This window comes from Lissotriton helveticus, chromosome 5_1, assembly GCF_964261635.1.
Source record: "Lissotriton helveticus chromosome 5_1, aLisHel1.1, whole genome shotgun sequence".
NCBI classification, from domain to species: Eukaryota; Metazoa; Chordata; class Amphibia; order Caudata; family Salamandridae; genus Lissotriton; species Lissotriton helveticus.
The window spans coordinates 1,451,969,030-1,451,983,876 of record NC_136065.1 but is presented as its reverse complement, the minus strand read 5'-3'; the positions used below and the strand labels follow the sequence as shown (position 1 = coordinate 1,451,983,876).

At 42.1% G+C, this 14,847-nt stretch overlaps 1 protein-coding gene across 1 annotated transcript in view; it reads left to right on the top strand.

Annotated features, from left to right (window-relative positions):
• The window catches only part of LOC144752672 (transmembrane domain-containing protein TMIGD3-like), a 105,229-nt gene that overhangs the window by 79,230 nt on the left and 11,152 nt on the right, over positions 1-14,847 (top strand). Inside the window, exon 4 of the mRNA XM_078640540.1 lies at positions 5,246-5,364. Coding sequence (XP_078496666.1) covers positions 5,246-5,364 — 119 coding nt within the window. The remainder of the gene's footprint in view (positions 1-5,245; positions 5,365-14,847) is intronic.

Below are 14,847 nucleotides of genomic sequence, written 5' to 3'. Positions count from 1 at the left end.
ATATGCTTCTTCTTCAGTGCGAGACGCTCTCTCGATGCAGTGCAATGATTCACCTACAGCAGCGACACTCTTGTTCAGATATTCGAAGGCAGCGGCTACGATGGTGACATGCTTCTTCCTCACGAGTCGCACTTCCAGCTCCTTGCGACACGCAGTCCCTCAGAAGGCCCAAAACAGCAGCAGGCACTTCCAAATAACTCTTGGGGAGCTGGGGGTTGAATTCTGTTGTCCCTGAGACTTCAGCAGGAGTCAAGCTCTTTTTTCAAGCCCTTGGAGATCCTTCACACATTGAATAAGGTGCACACAAAGTCCTTTCTCCTTTATTTGGCAGTCAGACATACACTGCAGGCTAATCCCCCAAGCAGCACTTCAGCTTAGGGATAGCCTCTCCTCAGCTTCTTCAGGTTCCTCTCCTCAACAAAGGTTTCTTCTTGTAGTCCAAAAGTGATCTAAATTCTTGGGATCAGGGTCCCAATACTTATACCCCAAAATCCTTTGTCCTCTAAGGGCAGAAGGGCCTTAGCCTAGTCCAAACCAGTTCTGGAGCACTCTGTTTACATGAATCCTTCTTTCCTTTCACAGTGCAGGACAGAAACATCAGATGCCCCACAGGAGGTGGAGCAGGCATTGTGAAAGGCTGGCACAGCCCTATTCAGGTCCCAGGTGCAACTCCTCCCACCCATCTACATGCAGATAGCTCTATTCAGCCCTGTGCAGACACCATGTCTCCTGGAATCCCCCAGCCCCGTCACTCAACCTCCAGACAAGGAATACACAACCTAGCAGAGTCAGGCTTGGATAGTTGGACAAGAAAATACCTACTTTCTAAAAGTGGTTTTTTCAAACACAGGATGTTAAAATCAACTTCACTACAAGATATATTGTATCATTCTGAGTTCAGGCATACTAAACTCGAATTTCCACCATGTTCCCTGAGTCAGTTAGGATTATAAAATGTAATAATCTAACTGCTCATTCTTGCCCTTTAGAGAACAGGCAGCCTTGCAATAGTGAAAAACGAAAATGGCTGTAATTCACTATTAGGACATGCCACTCACACCAAGGCATGTCCTACCTTATACTTACAATGCACCCTGCCCTTGGGCCTACCATAGGGGTGTCTGATATGAAGAAAAGGGAAGGCTTAGGGACTGGCAAGTGGGTGCACTTGCCCAGTCAGCCTGGCAGTACCCGACTGAACACAGGCTCTTCAATGGCAGGCCTTAGACACATTTTTCAAGGCCACTTCTGTGGGTGGCACAACCAGTGTTGCAAGCCCACCAGCAGCATTTGGTTTACAAGCCCTTGGCACACTCAGTGCACTGTACTAGGGTCTGACCAGTAAACCAAATCAGCCAATCATGGAGTCACTAATCCATACATCAATTTACAATAGGGAGAGCATATGCACTTTAGCACTGATCGGTAGTGGTAAAGTGCCCAGAGTCATAAAACCAACAAAAAAGGTCAGACAAAATACAGGAGGAAGGCAAAAATTTCAGGGATGACCCTGCAAAAAGGCCAAGTCCAACATGCTCTGAAAATGAATTGGGTATTGTCTAAGCAGAAGCATGTTTTAACATTCAATGTCTCTAACAGATAAGAAAGGGGACAGAGGTGAAGAACAAACAGAAAGAGAGAAAATAGAGCTTCTCCTTGTAGGGTTTTAAGTGATGAGTGGAAAGCCCACATTTGTATAGTTTGGGTCTTACCCTCTAGATGGGAGAAATCCCATGAACAGGGCTACTGTTAGACCTGTCAGCCTTGGGGTAGTCTTACAACAAACCTTTTGCCTACTTGCCTCCATTTTTAGCTGAAATTCCATTTTGTTGACTCTAAAACTCTGTCTACAACCAGTGCTCACTCCCAAAAACATAGTTTGATTGGCATATACCCAGGGCTTTAAGTGGGCCGAGTCTCACTATTGCTGAGCACCGGCAGTTTTTTTAAAGGAGGCCTTGAAACGGTTCTCTATCAGGCTCTGTTTTGTGCCCTGGCACAGGCAGTCCATTTTTTCCGGACTGCAGTGACAGCGGCATATCGATATGCATTTGCTCACAATGCTCACTGCTCACTGCTCACTTCTCACTAGTGGAGAAGTTACGGCATGACTTCATGCCAGGTGAGCCTGGTAGGGGGAAGGGAAATCCTTTATAGAGAGTCATTTTCTCTCTGGATTTCCCTTCTCTTTTTGAAACTCAGGAGCAGCAACATTGTTGTGGTGTCACCAGGGCTTTATGTGGTAGCTTTTTCAATATTATATACACTCCATAGTTGCTGCTTATTTATCTTATGTAACTAACAACCATCAACAAACCAATAGTCCTGACTTGTTGCAGGTATGATGTTACTTGTTGTATCATATATCTAGATACAATGACAGAAACAGCAAAATACAGTTCGGACGGTACACTATGCTAAGCACAGATTTTTAGCTTACGTGTTTATAAGCCACGCCCGTAACACATTGGCCATGCCCCTTTGAGAGACCCCCCTAACTGGCATATTTAATTTACTTATAAGTTCTTTGAAGAGTGGTATACTATATACCCAGGGCCAGTATATTAAATGCTACCAGTGGACCACCAGCACTTATTGTGCCACCCATTTAAGTGGCACCATAAAACATGTCCCATGCCTGCCCTTGCAGCCTGAAGGTAATTTTAAACTGCCCCTTCCACTTGGCATTAAAACCTCTCTGCCAAGCCTAAACTCCACTTTTGATTACATATAAGTCACCCCGAAGGTAGGCCCTAGGTAGCCCATAGGGAAGGGTGCTCTGTACTTGAAAGGTTGGACATGCACTTCTCAGTTTTAATGTCCGATTAGTGAAAAACTCATAAATTCGCTTTTTACTACTGTGAGTCCTACCCCTTCTAATAGGATAGCACTGGGGACTCCTTATTACATTTAATAAGCTATAATTCTTTATTAGGAGCAGTTAGCTACCTCATGTTGAGAACAAATGGAGTGGTGCACTACCCCAGTGGTTTGGTTCCGTAACAATAAATGGTCGATTTTCTCTTTTTCATGTGAAAAACGTTCTTTATTTGGTAATCCAATAAATATGTGCAACAATCCTCAGCCATCGCGTTTCGTTCAAAGGGATTGAACTTCGTCAGGGCTGAAAGGAAGTGTAACATAGAAAATATAAATACAAGACTCAATAAACATGTTTGACCAACATAGTGTAACCTAATTAATATAAATACACACCTATAAACACAAGACCACAGAAAGAGACTCAATAGACATGATTGACCTGAGGAAGGACTCTTAGAGGTCTGCCTGCTGTGTAACCTCTTGTGCACTCTGCCAGACTGCTGCTGTACCTGGAAGGACTGCTTTGCCGCATAACGCCTCAGAGGCCAGCCTTGCTTCTTCACCTGCACCCAGGACTACCAGAAGTGACTTCAAGGGCCACAGGGACCTAAAAGGCTCCCACCATCTTACCCGTACCTGGACTCAGACTCAGTGAGTTCTGTGCCCCAAGAGGTACCCCACTACCCTAGGCCCTTGGTTGTGGTGCTAAAGGTGCCCAAAAGGCCAAACACCAAAACTGAGGACTTAGATACATTGTGGCCCAAATGTGCTCTGAGAACAAGGAGAGTGGAACCAACCTATTTACCTAACCACCAGAGGTACGCTATGTTCTTCTCTGCAGCTGCAAATCCTTTTCAGCAGTCCTTTGCCAAAGGGGTATCCATCCTCATGGACTGTCTGTGGCTACAGACCTCTGCCTTGTCCCACTGGAGATTTCTGACTTCGATTTTAGGGATGTAGCCCAAACTTAGAAATCTTCACAGCAGCTTCAATCCAACCTCGTCCAACACCCAAGCTCTTCCTTGGACTCCCTCCTCGGACACCTCCTGCAGCCTTGCCTCGATGAACTGTTCCCTCTCAGACACTTCTCAGAATTTCTTCTAAGTCCAAAGGTAAGCTCTTACTGGGTCAATCCACTTCTTGGATCCGAACCGTGATCCATCATGGTCAGCCATATTTTTGTACATTGACCTGGTCTCGCATGACTAGATGTTCATGGTTGGCGATTTAAACCTTTAGGCGCTAGGTTTTACTAAAAACTTTAAAAAATCATAACTTAGGCTCGACTGATTGGATTTTTGTTATTTTGGTGTCAAATAATGTATTAAAATGTCCTATATTCTTCAGAATTGGTTTGAGATTTTTCTTCTATCGTGTTTTCACTTTAAACTGCTTGTGTGCTGCATAAATACTTTACACATTGCCTTTAAGTTAAGCCGGACTGCTTTTGTGCCAAGCTACGCAGGGATAAGCACGAGTTCATGTAGTAACTTTTTGTAGTTCACCCTGCAAGGAATTGTGGCTGTTGCTTGACCAGGGCTCATACCCTAGTCAACTAACAACCCAATTTCTCACATCTACCAATCATAGATGCGAACAGTCAGCATAGTGGGGTTGTGTAGCTGATGGTACAAAAGACAGGAGAGAGATCCAAAAGTAAAGTTCCACCCTGGGGACACACCTTCTCCAACCTATTTTTGTAGTGTGCTTACATGTGCTTCCAGAATGGGAAGGTCAATGCAAAATCGTTGAGAAAAACACACACTTTGCAGAGTTCCTTGCTTTTAGTATAGTCAACCCCACACCATAACAAACTGCTTCCTTCAAATAAAAATCTAATTAGGCAGTGGTTAATTTGTAAACAAAAAAGTGCCAGGGCTCTCACCAGGAGGCAGTTTGCACCAGCCCATTTCTGCTGTAAGCAGTGCCTAAAACAGAACTCCTGTGTCTACCAAAAATGAATGTGTCTGTGCTCCAATACCTTTGGGTCGAGTTCACGCTAAAAGCGCTGATGTTCATGTGAAGTGCATGTGCTGAGCACCAGAAACCACTGGCTCAATTTAAGCATTGTAATTAGGTATGTCAGAAATGCTACATAGTTCTTCCACCTTTTGCATTATAAAGTACTGCAGATCTTGAACCTGAATCTTTTTTAAATAAAATTTTGAACTGCAGTGGACATCATTGTGCACATAAGTAGCACTAAATAGTGTGTCAACCGTCTCTATCGTGATAGATACAATGGAGATGGAGATTGGTTTGTGGGACATATTCCTACAAAAATACATTCACATGGTACATTGATTGGGTAGAATTGACAAGCAGTCAGCATCCTCATGGGCTCATCACATTAATATAACTATTCTACACTAATGGTCGGCAAATAATGAAGGGTGTATTTAATGGTTATTTTATTTTCTAGGAACAATGACGAGTTTACATGGTTGTATTACATTTTGACACCACTTTTTGGCTTTGTGCTTCTACTGTTCGTGGTCGCTGTGATTTCCAGAAGAACCATGAGGAAGAATAAAGCTTTAGGTGAGTATTGACAACAAATAGAAGGACATTTTACAGTGTGAATGAAAGACTCAGCAAGTTGGAAGAGACTGTCTACAATTCTACAATCATAGTTTGTAACAAGACAATCAAAGTTCCAGCCGCAAATGAATGTTTTTCTTTATTCTTCATCACATCAAACATAAGAGAGTTGGCTGTGTACAAAGTACGACCTACAGTGAGCCTTTCCCCAACTGGATGTATAGTTAGCCAGGTTGAGATCCTTGCCAGTTTCCATGAGACGAATAATCCACCTTTCTGTTTTTAATGACCTATGACTATAGTGAATGATTTGATAAACAGAAAGTGATAATGTTTGCAAGCCCAGGCAACAGCAAGGCTTTCTTTTTTCCACTTGAGTACATGCCGGTTCTATTGCAGTCAAGCTTTGACTGGCCTATGCCATTTTTAGTCTTGGCAAATCTTAACCTGGTTTATTTTGTGTTCATAATTGCCATCTGATGCACATGGATTAACTTCCACAATTATTTCAGTGCATAATATTGTATCAAAGTAAGCTATATTTTCCACTAATGTTACTTTTAATTTCATCATATTGTAAAATAGATCACATTGAGTCTAGCAATAATGTTGCTGCTTCTTTATTAGCTTTCTTAGCAGTGCAGTGATAGTTGCAAATTGAGAAATGTAGTTTGAACAAGGACTCACCATGCAAGAGATCTCACTTTTGAGACATCAGTCGGTATACTGCATATGGATTCTACTTTAGATCAATCAGGTATTGTTTTGAAAAAATATGCCCAATAAATGTCCACTCTGTTTTATCCAGGTCACGTTTGATTTTATTGAATGTCAAGCCTACTTCAAATAGACACTTGGATACTTCTCTAAGCCCATGATAATGTTCCTTTTGACTGTTGCCATTTACAAGAAAAAACTATCTTTTTCTGATCGAATTATTTGCCCCGCATAGATTATTTTCCTCACAACAATCTGCAGCAGGATATCCCAAATTGCAGTTCTTTGTATTAAAACAGCCCTACCTGTGTTACATAAGTGGTGATGTAATGAGATTGTTTATCTAATTCGAGCTGATGACATGTCTTACATAAATTCAGTTTGGAGAATATAGTAGTTTCATTTAAGCAACTGATCATTTCGCCAAAAAGTGGGCTCGGATGGCATTGTCACTCAAATGCAATTTTTTCACTTCGTTTTGGGTAACACTACAATAGGAGAATCTTAAGGAGTTGGTCCACACATTGGTTCAGTAATTTCTTTTTTTAGTAGATTTAGGATTTCTTCCTCTGCAATGATTTGAAACTACTGGACATATTGCCTCATTTATCCATAGTGTAATCTGGGTGCCTCATAATTTGCCAAGCCCTGCACATAATTTTGGAAATTCTTTATGATTTACATGTTGTATGTCATAGCCAGACATTTGAGCTGTAACATTACATAATAAACAAGGTGCAGGGACATCTTTGTTACCTCCTCCATCAACTGAGTGTTTCATATGCCGTGGTGTTTTTACTTTTTCCCAAGTTGTCTACATGTCTTCTTGCTCCCCATTGAAATACATTACATTTGATGTTGTAAGTGCTGGCTTGTTTGTCATGTTATTATACTCAGACACACTATATTGTTATACCTGCTGCTCAGCCAGTGTGACTGGAGTGTGGAATGTTGGTGAGTGGTGAGGCTGTGGAATGTTGGATGAGTGAGAGAGTCAGTTGGAGAATGGGCTGAGCAGCAGGAAGGCGACAACATATTTTGGTGACAAAAGGAGAATCTACGTGTGCAAATGGATGGAGGGAAGAAACAATGGAAACAAAATCTACAAGAAATTAGAGCTAAAAGAACCTACAGATAGAATAACTTTTCATGAAATCAAGAGTTTAGCATTAAATTTCTGCAGCCCTGTGCCCCACCAGTGACCTCAAGATCGGTCGACCCCAACCAGGGTGTGCCTGAATTATGTGCACCATTATTGAGACACAAGGAGACAGAATATGGCACTAGTTTGAAAGTGCCTTGGTGGACCTTGCAGCAGCAAATCGGAGTCGTCATGAAGTGTGCCTGTGTGATTCACAGTGAAGAAAATGGCCTTATTACCTGTTCTCGGATGTGTGACAATCACCAAGAAGTTGACTCGATCTCGTGCCGCCCTGGAAAATCGTGAGAAAATAGTGGGCGTTACTAGATCCAGCATTTGAAAGGGCCACAAGATTTTATTTATTTATTTATTCATTTATTTCAAAAGTTTTATATAGCGCTGGCTAGACCCGGAGGTATCAGAACGCTTTACATGAGCATCAGATCATAGTTACAGGTTACATCGTTACAACGGTTACATAGTTCGTAGAGCATGGCCACATAGTGACTTTTGCACACCTTACCTTGTCAATGGTGTCCTGTGAAGGTGCTGCAGAGAAGTCTGTGGCGTCTACAGTGCTTCCAGGTACGCCACCTGCGCAAGGACGTTTTGCAGCATTTGCGCGCCTGGAGCCCCCCGGGACCATCCTCTTCAATGTGCAGCCATGTTTTTTCCTTGTCAAGGAAAAAAAATCTCTTGGACTGGTGTCCGGAGATTGTCTTTCTGGCTTACATGACACTGGCTTCTGGTCATCTCACGGGGAAGTCGCGGGTATTCGGGGCATTCTTCAGCCACATATTTATGTTGAAGAAAGAAATTCAGCTATGCATCCTTGTGCACAAGGTAAACTGTTTTTTTACACACAGTACACATGGGTTTGGGGCTATAAGCAGTTGCACTTATCCACTAGTGTCACGTTTTTATCAAAGGAATTAGGTGCTGAAGACTGGAGATCCAAAACCCCTCGATCTCCCTAAGACTAACAAGTCTCAAACAAACATAATCCACATATGTCCAGCACTCTTTAACAAAGTGAAGATTGTCTATTACTTTACAACATAGTCATAACAGTTTTTGATACACAACGTTATATCCAATTATTCCAGTAATTGAGTCCTGATAAATGATGATTCTTCAGTGGAATAGTAGTAAATTCTTTATTGTTTCATAAAAAGGATACTTTCTTTCATAAAAACAGAATGTAGCCGATGCCTACGCGTTTCGTCCAACAAGGACTTCTTCAGGGCACTTAGATAGCTGTCTGAATTCTTCGCTGTACTTTGCAAAAGATTTCACTGGTTAATCTGTTTGTTACTATTTGCAAACTGCGGTGGAGACGACGCCACGGAGCCAGCTGTCTGATCAAATACAATATGTTGGACATATAAAAATCCAACGCATTACAGTTCCTACTTCAATCAAAAAAAACTCAAGTGATGTACATTAGGAGAAATATTACTCCATATTTATAAGTGAGCTATGGAATAAGGATCCCGCTAACAGTATTAAGGAAGTGACCTTTGCAAATAGTAACAAAAAGATGAACCAGTGAAATCTTTTGCAAAGTACAGCGAAGAATTCAGACAGCTATCTAAGTGCCCTGAAGAAGTCCTTGTTGGACGAAATGCGTAGGCATCGGCTACAGTCTGTTTTTATGAAGAAAGAATCCTTTTTTTGAAACAATAAAGAATTTACTACTATTCCACTGAAGAATCATCATTTATCAGGACTCAATTACAAGATAAACTGAGTCGGTGTCTGTTTTTAGGTGTGATTTCTATACTTCAAGTTAGAAAAGGATCAGAGGAGGTCTGTACCAATAATCAGCAGAAGAGCAGAACTTGGCAAGAAACTGTTTATGGTGAAAACTACAGTGACCACTGTATTTGTTCATTTATTATTGTGTGCCATTTTGAGGGGTCATTTTCCCTTTCATTGCTTAATGTTAACTGAAGCATTTACTTGATTGTTTGGAGTGTGGGCGCAGGAACATCCTCGCTATTGGGGGGATCTCTGCTGGACTCGTTTGGAGGTTAACCACTGTACTTCAGAGGTAGTGTCGGAGTGCTTCCTAGTAAACCGGGCAACCCCCTAGACTATGACTATGCTACCCAAAGTTAATGCAACATAAGTACTTCAATTTGAATGGGTTATGAGTGGGGAAAACATTTGAATCTCATGGCTGTTGTGCTTTAAATTATGCATATGTGTATGGTGTATGGGGTAAGAGGGTCTTTGGTGTTCTAAGATCCTCAAATTGCCAATGGGGTTTTGTGCCCTATCGTCTTGATAGGGTTTTATAAAGTGGGTGTGTGACTGTACTCTGTGTTAGGGCTGGTGTTGTGGCAGTGGATACATGTTTTTCCTATTTTGGTTAGATGTAGAGTGTATAGGTGGCTTTGAACACTCACAATACAGAGATTAGGTTGAGTGCTTCAGAGGCATGAGATCTAGAGTTGATCTTGTGTGTTACTGGTGACTAGTGTTTTAGATATGAATACGACTTGGGTGTTTGTTCTTTAAGAGTGTTTGAAGTTTTGTGCCACCCTTACTTTGGGTTAGGGTGATGGGCAGTGAGTAAGCCAAATAACTGGTGTTTGAAGTGTGGAGTTTTTGTTCCACCCTTCCTACGGGGTAAGGGTGAAGGACAGGGTTAAGCCAAAGGACTGATATTTGTAGTGTGGTGTTTTTGTTCCACCCTTCCTATGGTGTAAGGGTGAAGGGCAGGGTTTAACCAAATGACTTGCGGTTTAAGTTTATTGTTCCGCCCTACCTACGTGGTATGGAAGAAGCGCAGGCTTCAAGCCAAATGACTCTTGGTTGAAGTTTATTTTTCCACCCTACGTACGGGGTATGGGTGAAAGGCAGGGTTTAAGCCAAATGACTTGAGGTTGAAGTTTGTTGTTCCACTCTACCTACGGGGTAAGGGTGAGGGACACAGTTTAAGCCATATTAAGTGTGATTGGAGCGCTGTTCCACCCTTACGTTGAATTAGGGTGAAGGGCAGTGGATATGACAAGGTGTTCCACCTTTCCTTTTTTTTAAATTTATTTTTTTATTGAGTTTTTTCCCCTTTTATCCCGTGGTGGTGGGAAGGGTAGACCATCTAAACATACATCAAACAAGATACATACATAGAAAAAGAAATTATATAAGCAAAACAAATAAAATGAAAAAATGATCATTATTGATTAATTAATTTGCAACCCATTTTTCAAATGGTGCCCAGTTCTTAGAAGCGATTAGACGTCTTCTCTTTCCTCTGAAAGCCTGAACTGAAGTCTCAAGTTTATACCAGGCCAACATCCTGGCTTTCCAATGACAAAAAGTAGGAGGTTCAGGATTTATCCAGAGTGATGTAACACAGAGTCTAACAATGGCCATAGAGATAAAAAGAAAAGCTTGCAAATGTCTTGTTTTTTCCAAGGCCGTAGAATATTCATAACCAGTAATAACCATTTCAGCGGAAATTTTAACTGAAATTTGAGTAATCTGCATAAGAAAAGTTTCAATTTGGTTAATAAAGAGAGATAACTCCGGACAGCTATAGAACATATGAACAGAATCTGCGGAGGGAAATTTACATCTTGCACAAAACGAACCTTTACCCCCACAAACAACCCCCCATCTAACAAGTTTTGCAGGTGTATAATAAAGATTGAACATAGCCATATAACTTTGTGAGCGAAGAGTACCTGATACCAAAACCGACCTAGCTAATACCAATGGAAATTTTCCACCTTTCCTGATGTTTTGTTCATTCACTATGGGCGGTTCCCGACTGCGCCTCCGGAGGTTGGTTCCCGGCGTGCTGTTTTTTATGTCAACCTGGCCAGCTGGCATGTTTGTGGCATTAGGGGGTTAGTAGAGAGTTTGTGTTTTTTTTTTAGCATATTTATATAGCGCAAACTCAACCCGAAGGTATTGGAGCGCCTTACATGAGCACCGGGTACTTTCACATTCAGGCATGGGGAGATTAAGTGATTTACCCAGAATCACAGGATGTGGACGCGACCCGAGGCTCGAACCCTGGTTTCCAGCATCAAGGTCGGCAGTCTAGCCGTGGTGTGTTAGGGTGTATGTTGTTTCTGGTTGAAAAGGGAGAAGATGAGTGTATTCCTATTATATGGTTATCTGTTTTTCTTTATTTGCTGTGGTAACATGCATTTTCCTTTGCAATTCATATGTAATGATATGTTGCTTATTCAGTTATGCATCATGTGTGCAATGTTTTCCACCTGTTATTTCCATGCGCTTTGATACCTTTATTTTCTTTATTTGCTGTGGTAACATGCATGGTCCTTTGCAATTAATATGCAATGACTTGTTGCTTATTCAGGTATACATCATGTGTGCAAAGTTTTCCACCTGTTATTTCCATGCACCTTTATTGCCTCTTGTTTCCTTTAGTGTAAACATGCATCCAAGAGTTTCTAATGTTATTCTTTGTAAAGAAGGGGGATGTGTTGTACCTGCTGCTCCGCCAGTGTGACTAGGGTGTGGAATGTTGGTTTGTGGTGATTTGTGGAATGTTGGATGTGTGAAAGAATCAGTTTCATAATGGGTTGAACTGCAGGAAGGCTGCTTCTGATGGGCCTCTTGATACTATCTACTTAAATAAACATTTTACATATTCTACCCTGAACCACTGGACACCATTGTAATACACCAATTATGTCACATGTTGCCCCATTATCTAATGCAAATGTGACCGTATTGTGATCTACTTTTCACTGAGTTGAAGCTGTTTATTTTATTCATTTATGATCTATGAAATTTACTTGTTCATAATATTCATTTTTTGCAGAGTTATATTTGTCTTCTATCAGAAAGTGTCTTTCTTCTACAATTTTGGTAGGAGATATGTCAACTTCTTCTTCGTTTCAACTTTCCATTTGTAGCACATAATGTGTCATTCTCTTTCCTAGTCAGTCAATTAATCAATCAATCAATCAATCAATCACAGTATTTATTAAGTGCACTACTTACCTGTGAGGGTCTCAATGTGCTAGGGGGTGGGGGTATGCGGCTACTGCTCGAAAAGCCAGGCCTTATAGAGTCTTCTGAAGGTCAGCAGGTCTTGGGCCTGTTGTAGGTGGATGGGGAGGGTGTTTCAGGTCTTGGCGGTGAGGTAGGAGAACGATCTGCCACCGGAGGTCACTCTTCGGATATGGGGGACTGTGGCGAGGGCAAGGTCGGCGGGGCGGAGCTGGCGCGTGGGGGTGTAGAAGCGGAGTCGTCTGTTGAGATATGCTGGTCCGGTGTTGTGGAGTGCCTTGTTTCATGAACTTATCTGACATTGTTATTTGGTGATTGACATTTGTGCCTTATAGCTGCGCTGATTCGTGGGTGCAGAAACGCCATTTCACATTTATTGCATAACTTTAGTTCTTTAGTTGCCCCAATTTATATAATTGTTTGACTTTCCTTACATACTCATGTGTCTGATTTGATCTGTTATCTTACTTTGTCCAAGTTCCATGTTACTTATGTGAGACTCTGCTCTTGCTTTGGAGCGAGCCATTGTAATATCTTTGGTAAGTCAAATTATTATTTTAACAATTTTATCCTAATTGCAAAAAACTGACATCTCCCAATAACATGTAGACATATTGGTTCCTCATAAGTGAATTTTGTCAAAAGTCACAGTGTCACCAATTTTCTTTGTGGTTCGATTCGCTCATTCAGGCCTTCTGGTTTTCCCTCATAAGTTTGAATTAGTAACACATTTCCTTAAGTAACCTTAACTTGCACCATGCACTGTGTTGTCATCTATGATGTTATTTCAGATATTGTAGTGATTTTATCAATGATGTTATAGAACATGTCATGAGTGATTATTATATAAGGTCATAAGTAGTGAATGGAAACAGCATGAGTCATAGTTACTTTACAACACAAGTTATAGTTACTTGAATAAATGTACTTGTTGAATTTCATTCGGTTTGTTCATTTAAATTGCATGCCTTAATTGATATTTCACATAACTAACACTACTCTCTAACCTTTATTTTTTCAGTAAATTTTCAAAGTTTCTTTAAAGCAAAGTAACATATTATTACCATACCTAACTATAACGTCACTTAAACCTTTATATTTTTTTCAGTCAATTTCAATTTTTTTTATTTAAGTAAGATGTCCATTGCCATGTGTTGCATGGGGTTGGTATCAGGGCCTGGCCTGTGCCCAGATCCTATGCCTAATCCCGCCGATACCCAACCCTACATTCTGCATGGTCTTCAGCCGAGCGTAGCATGGAGTTGGGTGCTAGGCGTGCCCAACCCCATGCTGGTGAAAGTGCACGGCGTGGAGTTGGGCGCAATGAGGAAAACCCCTGTGGGAACCCACAGCGGACTATCTGATGTTACAATTTAAAGGGTGGCCTTTTAAGTAAACAAAACCTACTGACTTTGTAAAAGGGTCAGAAACCCAAATTTAAATGGTTGGCCTATTTCATCAAGGGGTCAACATATATATAAAGCAAATCTATCGTTTTTTGTTGTTTTCGCTGGGGGGCTGCTGCACTCTCTGCAACATTTCACAACATTAAATGAAAATGGTGGTGGCACCCCTACCCATTTAAGGGGCACCACCAGGATCCACATAATGTAAGTAAAAAGACCTCACAAGCCATTGTGCTCTGAAGCTGGGAATAGTAAATGAGCGATTCATGCCACTTAAACACTTTCTAAATTACATTTTTGGGTGCTCCTATACCCATACTGGGCACCAACACCTGTATGTTTTAAACTTGGGGGCATCTGTGGAAGCCACAAGGTCCCCACGGCCCATACAGTCTCCCTAACCACCTCCGTGATAGGAGCCTGACATTTCTGTGTTCATTTTAGGTTAAGTCGGTGCCCTAATGCCCAACTAGGGCATCCACAATGACACTTTTGTTGAGAGCAGTGAGAGGAGCCCCATGTCGCCAGCGGCTTCTGCCTGCTCCCTGGACATCATCATACTGGGTGCTGGCAGGAGCCAGCTCCATTATTTTGCTCTCGCCCAGGCAGGATCAGCTTTTTGCACTGCTCCTGCCCTGGTGAGAACAAATTTGTATTTCCTGTCATGGGAAGAGTACGGCAGGGTACTCGCCTGGGCAGGGAACTCTAGTGTCCTGGTGTATGAGGTCAAGAGGAGGGACTCTTCTATACCATGCTCCTGGTGATGGAGCCCCCGGAGCCGGTGTATGGTCTAGATCTGGGAGGGTACCTGACACCCCCATGCCCACCAACTAACGGCCCAGGGGTTGTGGTCGCCCAGCTCTGCAATGACTCAATGAGATGGGCATATTGCCCCTCTCCCCTTTACTTTAGATTTGGCCCTGGGGTATGGGTTCCCTTGGGCCAAAATTGGCATCGGGAGGGGGTTGCATGCCCTCTACCCTTTATTTGACATCAGGCCCAGAGGGATGGGTCCCCTGGAGCCTCTCTGACACTCATGGAAGAGGCTGAATGCCCCCTCTCCTTTTATATTACATATGAACCTGTGGGAATGTGGTCCATGTGTCCTCTCTGAGACTCAGGAAGTAGGCCCACTCACCCAAAAATGGCAAATGTGCCACCCCTCCGAGCCCTGGCCCATCCCAGAGTTATTTTTAATTAAAGGTACGAGACTGCCACATT